General features: G+C 36.2%; 1 protein-coding gene across 6 annotated transcripts in view; it reads right to left on the bottom strand.

Annotated features, from left to right (window-relative positions):
- Positions 1-3,057: 3,057 nt before the first annotated feature.
- The window catches only part of PHF14 (PHD finger protein 14), a gene marked incomplete at its 5' end in the record, with an annotated part of 163,622 nt that continues 145,530 nt past the window's right edge, over positions 3,058-21,149 (bottom strand). For 5 of the 6 annotated variants that reach the window (XM_082296893.1, XM_082296892.1, XM_082296894.1 and 2 more), the window contains one exon: positions 3,058-3,459. In XM_082296893.1, coding sequence (XP_082153019.1) covers positions 3,385-3,459 — 75 coding nt within the window. In that variant the 3' untranslated portion in view covers positions 3,058-3,384. The remainder of the gene's footprint in view (positions 3,460-21,149) is intronic. The other variant, XM_082296891.1, reaches the window with a different exon arrangement.

Raw genomic sequence — 21,149 nt, 5'->3', positions numbered from 1 at the left:
TTAAGAACAAAAATGATAGTAATGGAGAAATTTGCTCTTCTTTGAGGATGAAGCAATTGTCTGTAATAGAAAACAGTGTTGGAGTTAAAAAAATTCTCCATAGCCCACTGTTCCACAGGAGGGAAAAGAGCAAACATGGAGGACTGAACAAAAACCAACAGCAATCCATCATTAACTGCACAAAAGCAGTGAATTTGTTTTAATATGAGGAAAATAACAGTTTCTCCTCAAGCACAGAAAACATAATTATCCCCAAAGCTACCCTAAAATAGCTATCACTAATGCAATCCAGAAAAACTGCTATTCCCAACTGGGGAGCATCATCACTGTCATGCATGAGAGGGATGCAGTGGGAAGTAAGTAGCTCTCCATCTAGACTTTCAGATCTGCATGCAACTCTTAGTATTAAATAACAGAATAGAGAGAAAGAGAAATAAAAAGGACATAATAACTGGCTGCTTGGGCACATGTACAGAGGAGTGTCTGTGTGTATTTGCATACAAAGAATATACTGCTCCATAAAAGTGACTGCAACCAGCTGAATTAAAGCTGTCTCAAGTTTTGTTCTTCCCATCTCTAAGTTGGGCTTTGAGCTTATTCAGATAAGCTTTGAACTCATTCTGCAGGAGATAGGATGCTTTCAGTATCATGCTGGCTTGTGCTTGACTGCAGCACAGACACACCTTTAATAAAAGTCACAATATTCTGCATCAGGTTTACACTTTAGTTCTGCTGAAGAATAACACTCATCATGTCAGAGCCAGGTAGCAGTGTTGCAGACATCTGCTTTACCCAGTGCTTTGTATCAAAAAAACCTCCGGACACTGAGGAGAAAAAAATACATGATGAAAATGTAATCCATACTGGTAGTTTGAAAACTCAGGAATACACAAAAAAAATCAATTCAGCTGCTAATTTTAACTAGAGCAGAATCAAAATAAAGGAAATAAAGTCACCTATTTGGTATAGCCTTCATCTGATCCATTTGATCTTTATCAGTTAAACACCTCTCCCCCTCTATTTAGTAAACAAGTCTACAAACAAGTTATTAAGATCGGTCTCCTACATTTTTCTGGAAGGGATGAAGTTAGGACTGCATTTCAATTCAGCCACGTTTGTCTCAATCTCCATCCCAGCTGGTTATGGCAAAAGTACTGGTTATCATTTTTCAGAGAAAATGCCTGAATTCCCATGTTTTGAAGTCAATAACTTAACCAAGGGACAGGTTAACAACACTGACTGTAGACTTCTGGTGATGTGTGTTGGAGTTAGCTAAAAGTATGGCTTATATAATTATACTTTCACATTAAATTTTTGAAGAAGTTAGGAAAGATATGGAAATACTCCTTTAAAGCTCATCAGAGTTATGCATCACATGGAAGCAAATGGTATCTTTCAATGACTGAACTATTTTTCTCACTCAGGTTTTCCAGAGCCAAGTGATGCATGTTCATACAAAACTTGAACACCGAATAACCACTCCTCTCTTCTCATGCACCTGTACAGTCCTGGGCTGTCACAGAGCTTTGACTTACAGCAAAAGTACAAATGTGCTGCCATGGACTAAAAGGAAATAAGATTATATAAAGATATAAATATTTTGCACAACTGAGGCCCTACCTGTTAATTTCAGACAGGATAAACCCAAACATCAAGTGCATCAAGTGCAGGCTGAAAGGCCAAGGCATGTCCAGGCCAGTTCATCCCAGTCAGTAGCTCCCCCTGACATTACGTTTCCTTTGTGTAAGCCCTACGTAAGACTTCATTCTCTTACCTTTTTTTAAAAAATTGCTAGTTTTGTCCTTCAAAATTCAGAGGTCTTTCAGCCTGTTCCACTGGACATCCTGCCCCTTCCTCAGACCTTGTGGATAAGCTCTGAGAACTATGGTTTTCTGGGTTAGTCTGAAAAAATGAAAAGCATTCCATTTGTTTCACCTACCATGTGATCCTTCACATCGCTGCACAGAGAATGGTCCCTAAGGTCCTGCATGGTAAAACTCTGCTTCTGTCTTTCCTAAATCTGTCTCTTCCACTGCAGTGAAGAGAAAATCATATTCCCCCTCCACTCTGAGATGGCTACAGTGGTTGATCTGCACCAAACGGACCAATGCTGAATTTATTTTATCTGTTAATTTACATGATCGCTGCATTCGTTAAAATGAGATCTAGTGTTATTAAACTCCTGTAGAGTAATTGTGATTGAAATTTGTCCATGAGCTAGACACATTTGAACCTCATGAACCAGAAAAGAATTCATAAAATATATTGCTTAAGCACAGGCATGTTGTTTTTAAAATATCTGAAAATGTAATTTACACAGAGAGGACAAAATTGAGGAGGGATACTATTTACCATCTGATTTAACACTCAATGCAAAGAGTAAAAGTATAGAAGAGTGGGAAAAGAAGTGTACTTTAATTTCTCTAGAGCAAGATAAACTTCACTGAAGGGACTTCAGTGAGTGTTGTTTTAAACCTAAAAGAGAATCAGTGAGAATTTTTGTTTCTTCATTGCAATCTGTGAAACTATCAGGCTGTAAATCTACCTCTGAGTTTCTTGTACTTTCCCATTTACTGACCAGCACAGGCTAAAAAGCAGAGGTAAATTGGAAAACAAAATTAGGACTATAGGAAGAAAAGTTCTTTTAAGATATTTATTACTCACTTGAAGGTCTAATGACACAGAAAGACGTTATTTTATTTTGTTAGAATGGAAAGATTGGCATGAGGGAATTAGACCTGGGTAGGATGGCCTAATCAAGACAAAAGCTTGACATTCATTAAAAGACAATGATCACATGAAGATGGAAAAGGTTTACATAAAGAAAAGTATAATGCAACAAGAAACCAATTAAAAATCACAATACAAATGTAAAACTAATTACTTTAAAAATGTACCATACATATAAAAAAATTCTTGCCTCTACCTACTCCTCAGAAACATTTATCTTAATCACTGATCAGAAGAAATTTCAGAACTCCTTTAATAGAACATATTTATCTAACTTTTAAGAATCAAAGCTCTTGCTCAGAAATACCAAAATATGTCTGAGTTATAACTATCCTTTAAGGATAACACTGCTTTGCAGAGTAAAACATAAAATTGCCCTATTTGCTTAGTAAATGCTATAAGTGATGAATAACCCATCAGCTTTCCATAACGTGTTCAAAAAGCTTTCAGAATTTTATTGGTACGGTACTCAGTTCTGATAATTCAGCTTTAATGTAATCAAGAATATCACCAGGAGCTACTTAATTAATTCCCCAGTGCACCATGAATTTAATTTTCAATGACTTTATTGAGAACTTTTTTGTTAATTTTACAATGAGAAACTATAACCACTGTTACACAACTTGCAAATATTTCAAACAAGACAGCAATCTCCTATTTTTTTGATTTTTTCTGTTCCAAATTCAGCTCCTGAGATGGATTTTCTGCTTCAGCTTCATTTTCATCTTCCTGTAAAAGAAAATGAAAACCTGAACATTAATCAACTTATTGAAGAAGTACACTTTTTCTGCTTATGTAGATGTATGGAATTCTGTACAGTCTTTTGCCTGACCAATAAGCACAAAAATAAGCAAAAAAAAAGTAATTTATTCAAGTGATTGATTTTGCTCCAGAGTTGAAATAAAAATGATAAGAAATTTAAACAAGTCTAATTGCCTACATTTATAGTGGAAGAATAATTTAATGAGTAAATATTTTACTGACCATGTTACTGGATGGTTACATAAAGAAATTATTAAATCACACACGATAACAAGATATTCAAACACCTACAGCAGACACTATTACACACCTTTACTTTGTTCTTGACCAGAGGTTTCCACTAAATTACTTTTGAATGCAAGAAATCTCATCACTGTACTAAAAATTACTTTTGAAAAGCATCTGCCATTGAAAAATGTTTCATTTTTTTGCGACCAGATGCGTTTACTTCACCATTTGATAAAAGACAATAAATTTAACTTCAGAGACACTTTATGTGCTGCAGCATCGTATTTTCGTCCCATCTAGCATATTTTTTTGACAGGTCTGCCAATTTTCCAATTACTTGTACCACCATATGTTATCTGAAGATCAGTCAGGTCTAAAATAGGAAACATGAGCATGTCAGGCAGCAGCATGCTTACAATATTCTACAGCTTCAGCTCCAAGAGTTGGGCTCATAATTCACTATGGGTTGCTCTGGATCTCACTGAAAAAATGAAGTGACATCATAATGCCTGTTTCCATAGGAATGGATACTATTTTGTGTCCAGTACAAAATCGTGACCTCCAAAGTAAAAATTATGGAAGAGTGAGAAAACTGTTTTATAAGGCAACTTACAACCCATCACATCATGAACAGTCCTTACCACAATTTCAAAGTAAGGCCAGTTTTCCAGTCTGCATTTTAATTCAATGTACAGAGAATCTTCCACATTGCAGTAACACAAAAAAGAAATGAACAGACATTTTGGAATGACGAAGCATCCTGGCTGCTGTAACCCTTCTCATTACAAGCCAACAGTTGAGAGAAAGGAAACACCAGGGACATTTAGGTGGGACCCAGTAACCTGAGATGTATTTTCCCGATTTAAAAGAACATTTTCATTCTTGTAGGAAAATAACTTTATCCTTTTGTATCCTAGCCTTTCTTTCACCATCAAAGCATGCTTTGTAAGGATAACTATAATATTTAGAGGCAGAAAATATATAGGAAGCACAAATGGGCAGCACAAAATAGAACAGCAATAGAAAATCTCATTTAAAAATCTGATCTTGTAATATGTCACGCCCAACTATAATAAAATGGAAAAGCTAGTTGTTCTATTAAAGTAGCAGATGCTCCAAGCCATTATGCCTCTGAATCCTCCCCCTTCTGGGGACAGCACAGGCACTGAGAAATATTTACATAACTGACCACTAAAAGCTAAAATTTCTGGACTGTCATCTCTTCAATTACCTTTAAAACATGTAGTGCTCCCTGTGGCTCTTTTCGTTTAGGTAAGAAAACATCTCTGTGCATGTGTGTGAAACCAAACACTGCAGATTCATTGAAATTAGAAGTGTAGAATCAGATCTTCCCCAAGCATACTGGCAGTGAGTAAAGAGAGTGCAATGTATAGTAGAGGTCACAGAGGTCAAACTTCAAATGAAAACAAGCACAGGGCAGAATTGGAAACAAAGGAGTGAGCTGTTACCGAGCTTACTGCTTACAGGTGACAAAAGAATACTGTGGAATTAAAAAACACTCACAGAAACTTTTGGCTGCTACAGAAAAACAGCCAGGTTATTTAATGAAGAACATGTTAATAAAAGAACAGCAAATCTGCAAGTTTCTGAAGGTCTCTACCTACAGAAGTTGTATCCCAACTGACCTCAATGCCGACTAATCCACCTCCCTAGCACACAACTTGACATTATTCTGATGCCCTGACTTGTGCTCCCTCATACAGGAATATAAACCTGTTCTTTTCCAAGAACTCTTCACATATTGCTTAGGGCTGCTTCTCCTAATGGATGGAGCATGCAGAAATTTCAGAGACAACGGGGCCATACCGTCACTGAGGACTGCAAGAGGGTGAAGGCACATTAGGCTCAATACTGAACATTGGCTTCCTGAGTATTTTAATGGCAAAAAAGTTTTTGTCTAGTGAAAGAGGTTTTTTTACAGAATCTTCTGTCTTTGTGTAAATTTGAAATGTTTTAATTCTGTGCTCAAAAGGTCATACTTGCACTCTGGCAGATTTCCTAGGTTACAGCAGCAGCTGCAGTGATCAGTATATTCTGAGATGCAGAAACAATGGCTATTGGTGATGGCAGCTCCAGGATTTGCTTGGGTTGAATACTCAAGATGAAAGCATCCACCTTGGGGTATTTTGCAGAACTAATACTTTTTCCTTTGTTGATTTTCTGTTGCTTCAACCAAGTAAAACATTCAAACAGGTAAAAACTACCAGCAGAGCATAAATTGGACTTTTATGGGTAGATTCCAGCACACAATTCATCCAGATGCCTGACTGTTCTTTAAATGTATTGTTATTTTTGCATTTTTATGCACAAAAACTTTCTGACTAGCTTGCATTAAACCATGCTCCACATAGAACATCTTAATTTTCTACAAGCACTTTTACTCCATCTCTGTTTTCCAAGAACAGAAACTCATACCTCATTTGGAAACAGAAATTGGAGTTTGGTATCTCTGAACACAGGTGACTGCTGTGCAAAGCTCAGAGTAATGATGCTTCACCTTTCTTATAGAATGAATTAGCAAGGGGAGAAAACTTTTCCTTTGTCAGAAATGCCTTGAGCCAGCTCAGTTCCCAGGCTGGTGCACTGCCACAGGAACAATAGTGCCAGCACAAACAAGATAGCAGAAAGGATTTTTGGGGAACACTGGAAAGTATGAACCACCAGTTTTGGCACTCATGCAGTTTTCTGCCAGAAAAGAAGTGACAGCAGAGGCCTCAGAATGACAATGTCAGAAAAATTTGGGACATGAACCTCTATAAATTATAAGGAATGTTCTATCACTGCCAGTATGCTTGGGGAAGATCTGAACCAGCAATTTAGAGCACATATTAACCATACTACAAGATGTGAAGACTATTATTTCAGTTTGCTGACAATACAGGATTTCTATGAAATGCTTTATCTTTTTTTTAGTAGCCCAAGAGGCAGCCCAATGCCTGCACATAGAATACTGAAATGGCTGGAGTTTCTAATGTCATTAATAATGTTTGACTTTTCAGCTACACAGCCTATATAGCCTAATTATCAAGAAATTATGCAAAACAGGCTGCAGATTAAATATATTTAATATATTTGTTTTAGTAATTACCACCCATCATTATCATTATAGTGCTTTTAATTCTGATGAATAGCAAAGGAAAACCTTTTATTTTCATGTTATCTGTTAAAAACCAGTCCATGATGGCAGTGTTCAAAGTTTCTATTACCAGCAGCTACACAGAGATGAAATACTGAATTCTGGTTTCTGTCCACAGAAATTCAGTTCATGTTATTTTTATTAATACCTCACATCTCTTTTTTATATTATTATTTATTTTTCTTCCAGCCACCTAAGACTCCAACATCTAGTGTTTTCTGTTCTAAAAATCCTAAAATCAAAGTAGCTTTTCCTAGCAGATGTTACAAGTCCAACTTTTAAAGTAGTTCCTGCCCTTGGATGCCAAAAATAAAACTCATCTCAGTATCTTTTCTGACTACAGACAACCATAGACTCAAATATAGTGAATAGACTCAAATATAGTGAATACACTCACCTAAAAGATGCCTCAGCACAGATTTGGTGACTTGTAAGAAAAACCAAGGGAAGTGAATCCCTCAAGACTGTACCACTACTTCTACTGAAAAAGTGCACTTAACAGCCAAAAGATTAATATTGAAATTAATAAAGTTGACTAATCTGGAATTGACATTATTACAGATTTCCAAAACCAACAGTGATACAGAAAAGTATAAAGAACATTACAAAGTGCTGCTAAACCCAACGCTCTGAACTGAAATGCCAGCTCAGGAGCTCCTTAAGCCACCAGTGACTGGACACCTCATCTGTATCCTGATGACACTGATGGAGAGATGGAGCTTCCACATTAGCTCTCCTACATCCTTTGCCCTGGCATCCCACTTTTTCTCTGATGGAAACAAGGTACTGGATTAAAGGGTCCTTTGGGTGCTCTACAGGTGTTTTCAAATGTCCTACAGACATCTCTTCCTTCCCACTGCTTAGTCTGTACTTGGTAGCTGGGCATTTAAGGGTCACAGAAACAGAATGGGGTCAGGAATTTAGAACTGAGACCCTGAAATCTGCCACATAATTAAGTGTTGTGATTTACTGAAGTATTGAGCATTCAATGGTTTTGCTGAAGTTAATGAGAATGCTTTGATATTTAGATATCTTTAGGTGACAAAAACTAAAGGTAAGAGTCTGACTTTAAGATTCTGTTTCTAAAGTTTTGAGCTGACAGTTGAGAAAGACTGTGACATAATTTCATCCCCTTTGAAAGAATGTTTAAGGTCAACCACACTATTCTCTGACCAAAGAATAACGGGTCTAACAGAGAAAGTTAATTTTGTAGTAATTATTCCAGAATATTACCCTGTAGACAAATTTTGGAATGAAAAAAGAAAAAAAAATAGCCTAGAAACAGGGGCTTGAGTGTTCCTTTCTCTTTTTTTCTCCCTCAAACCAATTTCCTTTAAAAAGTCTGAGAATTTCTTTTTCCTCCATTAGTTAATGAAATGAAATCTGGAAAATCACAGAGAATCTGACAATTCTTAACTCCACAGGAAATCTGACACTCTTCTGCATACAGAACAAATCACTCATTAATTAACTGTGCTGAGAAATGCATCAATTCCCAGTTCTGTTCATTGCACCCCACCTGTAATATCTAGAGTTGCATTAGAATGTTGCGTATTTTGCCAACTGTAACCTTAATAAACTTAATAAACAGCTATATATTACAGAATGATGTAAGGGATCATCTGAATAATAAGAAAGTATGTGAAACACAAAAATGCCCTGCTATAATGACAAATGACTAAAGGGTTGTCTCTGTTATTACATAATCTAGAAATACCATCTCAAAAGCACTCAGGACTAAATTCTGATCTACTTTCTAGAGTATCTTAACACAAAAGACCTGTAATATGACTAACAGACTAAGCTATTAAGGATGTCCAGCTGGCATTTCATCTCTTGCCTCACAAAATCTAGCTAGGAAAACACGAGTTGGAAGCAGGTAAAAATACTTTTAATACTCTTAAAATATATCAGAAAAAAAAAGGATCTTACTAAATAATAGAGCTTTTGTTTGTGTATGTGGTGAAAGTCTAGCTTCCAAAGTCACAGGCCAAATTTGGAGGAAAATGAGTGTCAGGGAATAGTCACTCTGTTAAATCCCCAAAAGGAAAGCATCCAGCAGTAAAATTCAAAAGCTATTTTAATTCCAAAGCCTATGCTATCTTCTTGAAATGTATTACTGACAGTCCTTATAATGACGAATGGTGCAAAAATACAGAGTACAAATGGAACAGTTCTTTACCAATGGATATTAGAAGCAAATATAAATTTCTTGTGATAGATGACAGTTTTCTGTCACCACAGCTCTGCAGTGATAAGGCAGCTGTTTGTTTCCCAAGAAAAGGAGACCCTTGCTACATGGATCATTTTCATAGTGACAGCCTTGACAAGTTTGACATTTGCTTCATGAAGTATTCTAAAGCAGCCATCAAGAAAATGCCCCCTCTGGGACCACTGGATATCTGACAGTTGTACCTTTTAATGCGCATCGCCATTAATTCTTTCTGTCAAAGCCCACCAAAGCCCTGCAGCGCAATCTCTGCTGATCTGGGACATTATGAAATGGAGGCTACGAAGGGACTAACCATTACAATGTAAGCAAACATGACATCAATTAACTGGAAGCAGCTCTCCACCCCACTTCGTTCAGTGAAAAGAGCAAGGCTGGAGTGTTTCCTTACCGAGCAGTACGTGCTGCCGAGCTCTAGGTGGCACTGCAAGACCAGCAGAACTACTTTTACACTAAAGCTCCCCTTTAAGAAGCTCTAAGCAGCTGCATGTTTATCACAAACTCTTTCCTTTAACTCGCACTGCTACAAGAACTTCAAACTCTTTTTGAAATGTTTGTCAGTGTTCTGTATTTTCTATTTCCTTGTTTCTAATTCTGATTATACAGATAAATGTACCATCGCAAGAGCCCTTACAGTCAAATTTCATTTAACGCTTAGTACAGAAGTGGAATTTCATGCCAGATTTCGAATCTTCCATCTGTTCCTCTCCTTTTTAGGAGGAAACCATTCCACTGAGTGGTCCCTTTGGCTGACTGCCACTACAGTTGGGATCCTCTTCAGGGCAGGTGGTGCTTGAAACCCAACCATTGTTTTATGAGTTCAGCTGGTTCTCCTTGAAGAAAGTAGAGGAAAATGTTTCCTCTTTAAGAATTTTAGTCTCTAAAGGTTCAGGTTTATGAACGTTTGACTGCACCTATAAATGCTTAGATATCACAACCCTGAAACATCAACTAAGAAAGAGATGAAAAGCAGCTTTAATGGGATTGTACTGTGCCCATATGGGACAAGCCTTCTTGATTTCCACTCCAGTGTGAGAGGGCACTCTAGTTTTCAAATCTGAAATGGCCCTGAAAAAGATTATTTTTAAGGCAAATTTGTCCTTCAGTTATAATAATTACATCTGTGCATATATAAACATGTATATGGAAATTAAATAGCATTTTCTACTTATGCAGCAACATAATAATTATTTTTATGATTTGTAAATTTAAAACAGAAAGTTCCACTTTATATATTCTCATAATACTACTACAGAATAATATTTCATAGCCTAGAAAAGCATATTATAATGAAGATAATTTTAAACATTTATGGTTATACTCTCACCATATTTACACTATACATTTACAAAATTTTAAGAAGCAAACCTTATTCATGTTTGTTTTCTTTATACTAGGAAATAAAATGGCTTCTTTTTACAATACATGAGAACAAAAGGTGCTCAGGCCAACAGTAAGGAATTAATAGATCTATTTCTTAGTACTATTTCATGAAAAAAACAAAACAAACCAAGAAGTACAAGTTTAATTCTTAAGTGCTCAATTGTTAGGTTACCAAGATACATGTATCTTGGTAGGTACTAAATGACAGCTGAAGATTTTTTCAGGCTTTAACTGCTTTCTCAAATAAGTTTGTGAAATATAATCTGCATATAATGTATATATCTATATCTAATACCTAATATCTATAGCCCTTTATCAAGAAGTCTGAATATTCTTTGCTTCAGAAATGATTAACAACATTAAATGGAAAAGTAGGCACAACTGAGTTATAGAAAAATGCATCTGTAAGCTACTAGCAAGACGTGCTGCCCAAAGTTGAAGGCAGCTGAAAGACTTCACTGTAAACATCACTGAAGGACATGTTTATGACAGAAAAAGACAGCACTACCGTATGAAAGGAATAAATTTATCTCAATAACAGAGAAAATATGGACCCTAATGGAAATGTTTTAGGAAAAATGAGTGCATTGCATGCTTCTGACCAAAATTAATTACAGTTTTAATGTTTTACATTTCCACCATAATTCTTTAAATGGTGGATTTATTTCATAGTAATAAACATTCGGTTCATTAAGTAAAGTTCAAAATCTGTGTTACTCGCTACATTTAACAACCTTTGGCCCCCTTCTTCTGTATTTCTTGATTCAGGTTTCCAAAGCATTGAATAAGCAATTGAGGAACACAAATTTCATGACTCTGCATATTTAGGATTCTTATTTCATCGAAGACAAAGGGCAATTAATCTACCATTCTATATAGAATTTCAACTTTAGTGAGCCATGATAGATACTGAAATGAACTTACAGGAAATGCTTAATTAAATTACTCTAAAAAGCATAACTAAAATTTTTCCCTTTCTTATGACAAAAGAAAATGCACATTTAATTAGAAAAAGCCTACTGTAGTATTATAAATTTAATAATTTTGGAATTCATGAAAATATTGCTATAATGTGAGAATTCAGAAAGCTTTTTTCTTCTTATTTCATCAGAACATTTCACCTGAGGACAGCCATGAAATTCTGTTCAGGCTCAGGGCATAAAAGCTGGAACTTTCAATGGCGTTAATGTGATGACGTAGGAGTCTGAACAACAGCAAAGGCCTTTATTTTGTCACTTATTTTCCAAAATGTGATATAAGAAAATGTTGTAGAAATGACTTTATATTTGCTGTAATGCTGAACTCCTATATTTTGTCACAATCCATGAAGTTGCCAACAAAACAGATAGAAATGAATGAAGCTGGAGAAGTAGATGAAGGATAGACTGTGAGAGCAAATAGAATCTGTACTACTGTTGAAGAAATTACAGAATAAAAATACTTTTGCTTTAAAAAAAACACCAAAACCCCCCAAAATTCCTTCCAGCAGGTCCCCCAAAACACATAATGATATTTAAATTCAGAATCCGACAACCATAACTATGCAAACATTTCAATTAATTCAACAAAATCAATTAAATAAAATCCCCAAAAGAGCATTTTAGGCTAGGACCAGATCCATAGTGTTGTATTAGCAGTCCCTTCCATCTCTCATGGAAGATCTACTCTTGCCCTACTGTTATCATTCATTTAATCTGAATTAACACAAGCATTGCAGACCTACACAGAAGTCAAAATCATTGCTTTCCAAGCTGTAAAAACATACTTTTAATTTGACTATATAATCAGAATGATTCCCTTCATCCATTTGGCTATGGACTTGAAACCTAAGAAGACAAGAAATCCATGGCTTTAAAGGCTGGACTTCAGTTGGTTTGACGGCAGAGGAAGTGTTGTAGATTTGGTTTTGTATTTTGACTTTATTGCTCTTTTGAAGGATCATGTTCTGACCCCATAATGATGCCTGAACAACCCTGTTTCATACAATAGATTAAATCAGTTGCCTTTGAAGCACCAAGGGTGTATTGGTAATTAACATGTAGCCAATTTGGAATCAAAATTGTAACATTTAGTATACCAAGGTTTTAATAATTTCAGGCTGATCAGCTTCTAAATTTAAGAAAAAAAAAAAAAAAAGAAAAAACCCCAACATATCAGATTTAACAGTAGATCTCTTTGAACTCCATTCCTCTTTGCATTTCCAAGCAAGGATCTAAAGCCAAATGTCATTTAATTCAGTGGGTATACTGAGGATGTTTTGGTAATTTGCCATGATAGGAATGTTGCTTCACTGTAGTTTTCTGAAGTCAGAATCAGATTAAATTCTTTCAACTGAAAATAATGTGATGTCCAACCATTTAATGTTTCAAATATCAAAAATAACTTTCCAAAAAGCGTGCCCTGTGTAATCAGCATCTGCCCTCAAACATACTCTGAAATCCTTCCAAAACCTTGTATCTAACAATATTTATACCCTTTGTGGGGAAAAAAAAAAATTACTTGCCTTTTGGAAAATTAGAATCAAATTAATTGACAGACCTCATCTCAATAATGGTAGTCACTGCAAACAGGGCTTCTTAAATGTTCATTGTGCATTTCTTTCTGATAAATTTGTAAGTCACTGTTTCACTAAACCTCATCAAAGTCATCTTTTGGTTTGTCAACAGCTTGCTTCCTATCTCTGCCTACTCTCCAACAAATCACACATAGCTTTCTTAGAAGAGTGGGAGAAAAAATACTTTGATGTGATTGAATTACTGAAAAGCTATATTCTAAAAGATTCCCAAAGCTAGGGAAATTTGGCTATAACTAATTAGTGTTTTGCATATTTATGCTAGAAGAGCTCATTACAGAGCTTACATTATAAATTGTTGTTTATGTACTTTTTCCTTAACACTCTGAAGTCACTCAATATCATTCATTGAAACTCCTTTTGAAGCTCACTAAACTCTATGCCTCAGAAGGCTTTTTGTCTCCCATTACATTATACCACAGTGCTTCCAAGACATAATACTCTTCACCATAATATTCTGTACCATTAAGGAGCCACAACTTGCAAACATGTATACATGCATCGTTACATTCAGCTCATCTGATTCCTGAACTGAGCAGTCCCATTGACTGGGGCTACGTATGAGCTACACTGTAGAACAACGCTTCTCTGGAATGCACACCGAGTTTAAACAGCCCCTGAATCAAGCAGGGCATTTTCATTATGGGTATTTAAGAGGAAATTGAGGCTGTTTTCAGAGGGCTATGTTCTCCCGAAATCCTAGTGCTGCCACTCAACTGCCTCTACAGAGTTTCTGTCCGTCACCTTACGATGGGTCAGCTATGGCCCCATGATGATGTTTGGTACTTGCTGCTCTCTGCTCTTGCTCAACAGCTGCTTTTGTACCTGTCAGTGTTACCTAATAACATCAAGCAAAACCTTCTATCTTCATTCATTTTACTTAGTTACAATCTATTTGGTTTTATTCATTGGCTTTTCTTTTTCTGCATATAGAGGAGCTCCAGGAATTGGATATCACGATTCTAAGAACTAACAGACAGTAGCTCTTTCATTATTTTCTGTTTACTGATGATTTAAGATAAACTGACCATGTTTCCTTCACTCACAAAACTGAACTGGTAGTATATAAAAAAAGGTTATGTAGAAAAAACAGGTTCATGTTCTTCCTTGGCAAATACCACTTAGTATTTGAGACAACCCATTTTGCTGCTTCCTCTCCTCTACATGTAACTTAGACAACCAACACATCCAGAACCACAGAAGCTTGTAGCACTCCCATTTAAATCAGCACTTAAATTTAGAAAAAAAGATAACTTTACTACTACTTCTGCCAATGTAATTTTTAAATACGATTATTAATGATATATAAGACTGTGAAGAAAATACAGCAAATGCCATCTATTTTGGCAGACAACAAATCAAGGATCTTACTTTTCCTGCATTAATTGATGTTTCTCTTTTGTCTGTCAGTGCTCTCCTTAATGTCACTGAAAGTTATTAGCATTAGTTACTTGTTACTTGAATTGGACTTAGGTATTTTCAATTCATTTGCACTTAAGGAAACCTTTCAGGAGATAAGTTCTCAAAAGACCAAATAATGAAAAATTTTGTTAGCTGTTGCTTCCCCTGTCCACTGAAAAGTCCACCAAATGATGCTTTTTAAGACCTAGATACAGAAAGGCCTCTAGGTCCTTCGAAGATTTGCTGTTCAAATTGATAAATAGATAGATATAATATTTATTTATCTATTATATTAATAAATAATCCAAATCTGGCCAAGTCATATCATGCCACAGGCTATATAAACACATCTGGGGAGTTTGATCATGTAGAGTCTAAAATCAGCTATGAAAAAAAATGAAAGAAGAGAAGAACAAGAAGTAAAACATCAGAGAAGCTAAGGGGTCAGGAGAATGGCCATGCACATTAATCACATTTTGCTTACAAGTATGCCTAAAAAATGAAGAATGATTAAAAAGTGGCTATCATCAAAATGTAGCCATTAAATGCAAAAATGTAGCCAATAAAACTGCTTCAAACAAATTTTTTTTTGTTTAATAAAACAAATAAACTGATTGTACAGGACAGATAGAAAAAATCAGACAGTTACTGCAGATATTTTATCAGAACAATACTAAGGCTTGAGTCAGTCTGTAGACGTGTTCTTCTGCAGGGGAAACTGAGCTGAGGTCAAGGGGACAACTCCCTGTGTAGGAAAAGCTGAGGAAACCTCTGGATTTCTGGAACATGTCATTGAAGAAGAGGAAGAAATGGAGAAGTGGTACTTAACAGGTTTTCTAATCTAAAGGAGGGTCACTAACAGAAACCAGCATAAAGCTAATGAATGTGTCAATAGTAAAGCAAGGTCTGAGACTCAGATGAGGAATTTCTCAGCTAAAATCTCTGACATTTGTACCCCTACTATAATGCTTATTTGGCCTGGAGGGTGTGGAGATTGAACTCACTGCTACATTAAAGAACGTATCTGTAAAATGTGAATAGTAATACTTTCAATGTCAGGATGGGAGTTCTATGCATGAAAAGATTTATATAAGTGCTAAGTGCTGTCATTGTTATTACATTCAGAAAGTACAGAAGACTTTAAAAGCATTAACTTTTCTAGCACAGAACATCACCCATTCTTTCTGAAGCCAGAAAAGAAGACATAAAATGAGTGTAGTTATTGCAAGAAATTGTCTGGTTTTAAGTTCTGATGCGTATTTTTTGTCTCTAGAAAAGGTAAACAACCATTAATAGCACGAATTTTATGATACATGACATTGTATAATATGCAGCAACCTATAAAATATATGAAATACAGTTTTACTTCATATAAACTTGCTTTTTGTCAGGAAATTATTTAATTGGAAAGATGCTTTGAGAGCAACCAGAAAGCAATGCATAAAAAAGATGTCTGGTTTGGAATGATGAATAAAGAATGGAGTCAATATTTAAAATATAATGCAATAAGGAAGTAACTACCAAGTCAGTGCTAGTACATCAGCCAGAGGGATCAAATGAAATTGATGTGTCTATTCCTTTTTCTCAGAAAAGAAGCACCTGCTCTCCAAGGAAGACCACATCCTAATGAAATTTAAGTGGTGGTCCATCTTCTCTCTGTGAAAACTGCAGCGGTCATCTGGAGTTAGGTAAGTTTTTTTATACGAATGTACTTTCACGTTTAGGCCATCTTGCATCATTTGAAGATAATTGTTAAGACTGTGTTCAAGAATTACATCTTTGGGTATAGAAACTTTTGGGTATTTATCTTCTGATTTTGGATTTTTAAATAGTATCATTTATGTCCTGTCTTGTGCCTAGAATTCAAACTTTACTGTCCATTCAGTGGACAGTGGAACTGTCACACACAATATTCCTTTCATCCAAGAACAGCAATCACTCATTTGTCCTAGCAACATCACATTTTCAGACATGGTCAGCATTGTCTCTATATATAACCAATTTTTTCTCTTGAAAATCTTTATTTCATTGAGAAAAATAAAAGGCAGAATTTTCTTTAATATATTTAAAACTTTAATTACAGGAAGATGGCTACTGATACTGTCCAACATGATAAAATACTTTCTCTGAACAGAACTGTCACTAATACAGTATTTAAATTTACAAAGTGATTTCCACATGAATGCGATTGTTCCAGGCTGAAAACAACATTTTAAATACCATAAACAAACGAGATGAATGTACAAAATGAACTGTTTAACAGGGGTTTATGTACCCCTTGTGCACTGTATTTGGAAATGAAGTCCTTAAACTCAGAGGCAGAGGATTCTCTTTGGATTAGAAGAGACACATGCAGTCCTTTTAGCAGCATCCTTTTATACAAAATTTGGCACTAACACCCTGTTTGCTTCAGCAAATGACTTCACGCTTTGTCCTTTTAATCCAATTTCCACCATAATATAGACTGAAGTGTTGTGAAAATACTGAAAGAGGATGCCTGGAAATTTATTGCATTAGAAATCTAATCCAGGTGGTAATCCAATCCCACACAGCAGATTTCTCATTAACTGAGATGTTCAGCCCACAGATGGCTTTATACAAACCAGCATTCTGCTCTAGCTATGACTGGAAATAATCCTCACACATCAAGACATGACTCAACAAGGCAGGTAAGAGGCTAAGTCTGACAAGAAGAGGAGCAGTCACTCTACTGAAAGCTACAATAATTGATTGTAACACTCATCCCAGGTTGAATAGCTCCGATTTGTAGGTTATTACAGCCATAGGTACTTGGCTGATGCAGCCCATGAGAATATAAGCCCGCCTATTCAGCAAGAGTTTCACCATTAGGTACTGTCTCCTCTCAGGTGAAAGCACCACGAGTACCTTAAACAGCCACCCCACAGCAGACAGGAGCCCATTCAGAAAAACCTTATTCATATTTTACCATCACAGAAAACAACAATGTCCTAGCCAATGGACATTGCTACTTTTGTCTTTTATTTCTTGAACTGATTCTTTCCTGGAAAGGACAGGCACTTGCAGATGTCAGCAGCTTGTCATGTATGTGTCCTGGCCAGACAAGCAGCATCCCTGTGTTCTCCTTGTAAAAGCCATGGGTCCATTTGTGTCCCAAAGGCAACACAAGGCTGCTGCTCATTGCTTGTGAATATGAGGTCAGACTTTCTGTCAGCACAATGAGATTCACCAGGGATTTAAATAAAAAAAACCAAAACAAACAGTTTTTAAGAAACTTAAACATGATGAAAGCATACCATTAAGATACTCCCATCACAACATGCAGTGCCACACACCTTTTTATCCTAGCCAAACAACTATCTATTCACAGAGGTGGTTGTCTTTAACCTGTCTTGAGCAGAAGGAGGAGAAAGAAAATGGTGTATACCCATACTAAAAATTTCTATCAAATGCTTCACAAAAATTTGTGAAGCTAACATTTTCTTAATGTAGTTTCTTTCAAATTTTTCAGTTTTATACTCTCCTTCACAGAAAGGTAAATTTGTTCCTTAATAATTTCTGTAATTCTTCACAAAATATAAGGTTTTTTTTATATAGGGTATTTCAAGGTTAGGCTGGTAGAAGCAAAAAAATGTGCAGGAAAGAGAAAGAATACCCAAACCCCCAGAAAATACATTCCCTGGCAATATTCTTTTCAACGTGATTTGAACTGCAGTTTTCCTGCACTGGGTCAATAAACCAGCCTTCTTGCTTAATGAAAAGGATTTGCATTCCTGGCCTATGTAAAAATACAGGCTGTATCTGTGATTCTCTTTTTCCTGTTTCTTTGAGTGACTGAGGTGACAGCTAAGATCTTTATTTTGTCTGAATAGTTCAATAAATGCAATACAGCCCTCCCCTACTCCTTGGGTGAAGTCCCCAACATATTTTTTTTTCATTTTCAAGGTCTTATCCACTGATACAGAGACTAAAAGAGAATTTTCTCTGTGCCCAATTGGTTGTTTTATTTTGACCTGATAACTAGACAAAAGCTGATGAAAACAACATGTCTCAAAGTTGCTCCGCTTTCCTCCCACAAACTGCTTTCTTAACGTGTGTAGAACTTCAAACTTAGATGCATATTTCACCACCTTCAGGCTTGTTTCCTTCTAGCTTTCACAGCCTACTTCACAGAATTCTCATATTTTATCCAGGAAAGTTCCTGGAGATCCTTAGGATGATGCTTAAAATCTTCTTAGTATAATTTCCTTTGGATACAAGCTCTTCTTTCTTTCTTTGTTGCTGTTCTTCATCTACTTCCTTAAAAGAACATCTATTGGAAGAAGGATAAGGTAGACATAACCGCTTACCACTTACAGATATGTTCAAGGTGGGGGAAGTGAGTAGATTTCATTTCCCTAGAAAGGAAATTTCTGGCAGTTGTTTCGCTTTTTTAAAATTTGGAGTCATAATTTTTCCTCTAATCTTACATTAAGAGAATTAAAGTGAAGAAACTGAAACAGGCACCAGTCTTTCCCTCTCTCTAAAGATCTAAAACATATTCTGGGACTATGTTCCATCCAGACAACCACACCTATGTGGACACAGTGGCATATCTTTGTTATCACTTTCATAAATCAAATTTTAAAATATTTTAGAACTCCCATCACATTAATGTTTCACCACTTGGAAGAATATTCAGATTCCATAGGAATGAGGCCTGTAGCTGTGAGATATGCCATGAGATATGTAGTGAAGGGATTTCCATGAGATGTGTCACACCCAAACCCTCTGATCTCTGAGGACTAGCTGGAAAGCAAGGGTGTTTATGCTCTGCCAAATTTCCATACTCTTAATGCAACAGATTCTAACTGTGATAACAGCAGCTTCTGTCTCAAGTGTTAAGAGATTTTCTGAGGAATACAGCAGGTTGTGATCATATTCAAATCAACCGAGATAATTTTCCTAACTAACTTCTATACGTAAAATCATCCTGCTTTCACCATGCCAGATGCATGTGCCCCACTAATCCAAAAATATTAAATGCATAATTGAATTTCATTTCCTTAGGGCATACGATTTCATAACCCGTGGCAGGAAAGGATGAGAAGAGTCAATCAACAACAAAATGCCTGTCCAAACAAACAAAAGGCCAGACCTCAAAAAAAGCTTGGCTTGTGCTTTCTACATTAATGTTCATGAACGAATGCTCTATCAAGCCCTTCAAAATCAAGCAGTAGATACTCTGCAGTTAACAATTTTTTTCATACTCTGAGAAGCACCGTCAAGGATATGCTGCTTAAGAAACTTTCCCTTCAGAAAGCCCTAGGTGTATCTCTCCTGAATGTGTCACTGAAATACCATTTTCAGATGCAAGACTGGCTGACTTGCTGAAATTTCTAAGCCATGCACTTACAGCTAACTGGAATGCTATGAAAAGACCAATATGACCTCACTTCTGACAAGTGACAGCCTTCCTTAATGAAGTTATTTGGTGCTAGAAGATGTGAAATGATCTCCTCTGAAAACATTCTGAAGATAGGAATTCTCATGCTGGAATTCAGAAGCTGCCACCAGTCAATCAAAGTCTAACATATTATATGATTCTGGAGTTTGCTTGCCTCAGAAGGATTGATGTATGTTTGAAAAGTATGAGGTACTAGCAGTCAGCGTGCCTGCTCCATCTGCCATGAAGACATCACAGTTGTTCTGCAAAGCAGACAGGCTCCTGTGGTTCTGGAAGGGATGAAGACAACCAAGGACTTCTCAGTACTTTCATTTCAAAGCACAAAAAGCTGACTTGTAATGAAATCAATTCATCTGATGTCTGAAGATACTGAGTTTACCACAGTGAGAAAAGCCTCTGCTATGTGCAATTATACATATTGGTAGCCTAATGCAGGTTTTGTCTGATGGACTTGTCCCACACTATTTTGAACCAATATTTTGAAAAATGCACAGTGAATACAAATTTGCCAGCCTGCATCTTCATAGCCAAAAGCCAAATGTGCTGGCCTAAATAAGTGCCTGATTTCCTAGAGGTATGATCCCATACTTTGATACAGACATTATCCTCATACAGAATCTCCTTTATTCTGAACCACAAAGCAGTGGAACCTACCAGTTAAAGCAGGTTCTTATCCTGTATGTAGGCAGCTGTTCGATTGAAGTACTGTGCTATTCTGAGCCCTCTGACATGGCTGACCACAGTTCCGTGTACATAAAAAGCATAATGTTACAAAAGCTTCCTAAGACCTGAACAAAGCATAACCAAAGGTAATCAATTCATTTCTCTGCAGTTGGATATAGAACCACTATTAATTTCAATGATTGTGACTCAAATTATTCTTTCCTTTGTTGAGCTCTCTGAAAATTAGGAAATTTGCTTGCACAAGATGCATTTGATGGACAGTAGAAGGAATGCCTAGAACATAACTCATCATCCTTATGTTCCACATTGATTTTAGGATGCAACAATGCAAAAATTCCCTAATACATATGCTAAAAACATTCTGGCAAGAACAGTTGGCAAGCTGTTCTACGGAGTGCCCATCCAAGAGTAAATTCCACTCTGTCTGCAAATAATCACAAAAGGTAAAGATTCAGAGTCTGTAGGAACTGGAAATGTTTACAGAAAGAATTAAAATTGAAATTGCAAGTTTCTTTCAAGCCACTGATCATACGGTATTAAACAAGCTTTATTGCCTTATCATAGCAATTAATTTTTG

Source organism: Coloeus monedula, assembly GCF_965178545.1.
Source record: "Coloeus monedula genome assembly, chromosome: 1".
Classification (NCBI taxonomy): domain Eukaryota; kingdom Metazoa; phylum Chordata; class Aves; order Passeriformes; family Corvidae; genus Coloeus; species Coloeus monedula.
Note: the sequence above shows the minus strand (reverse complement) of the source record. Positions and strands in the feature narration are given on the sequence as shown.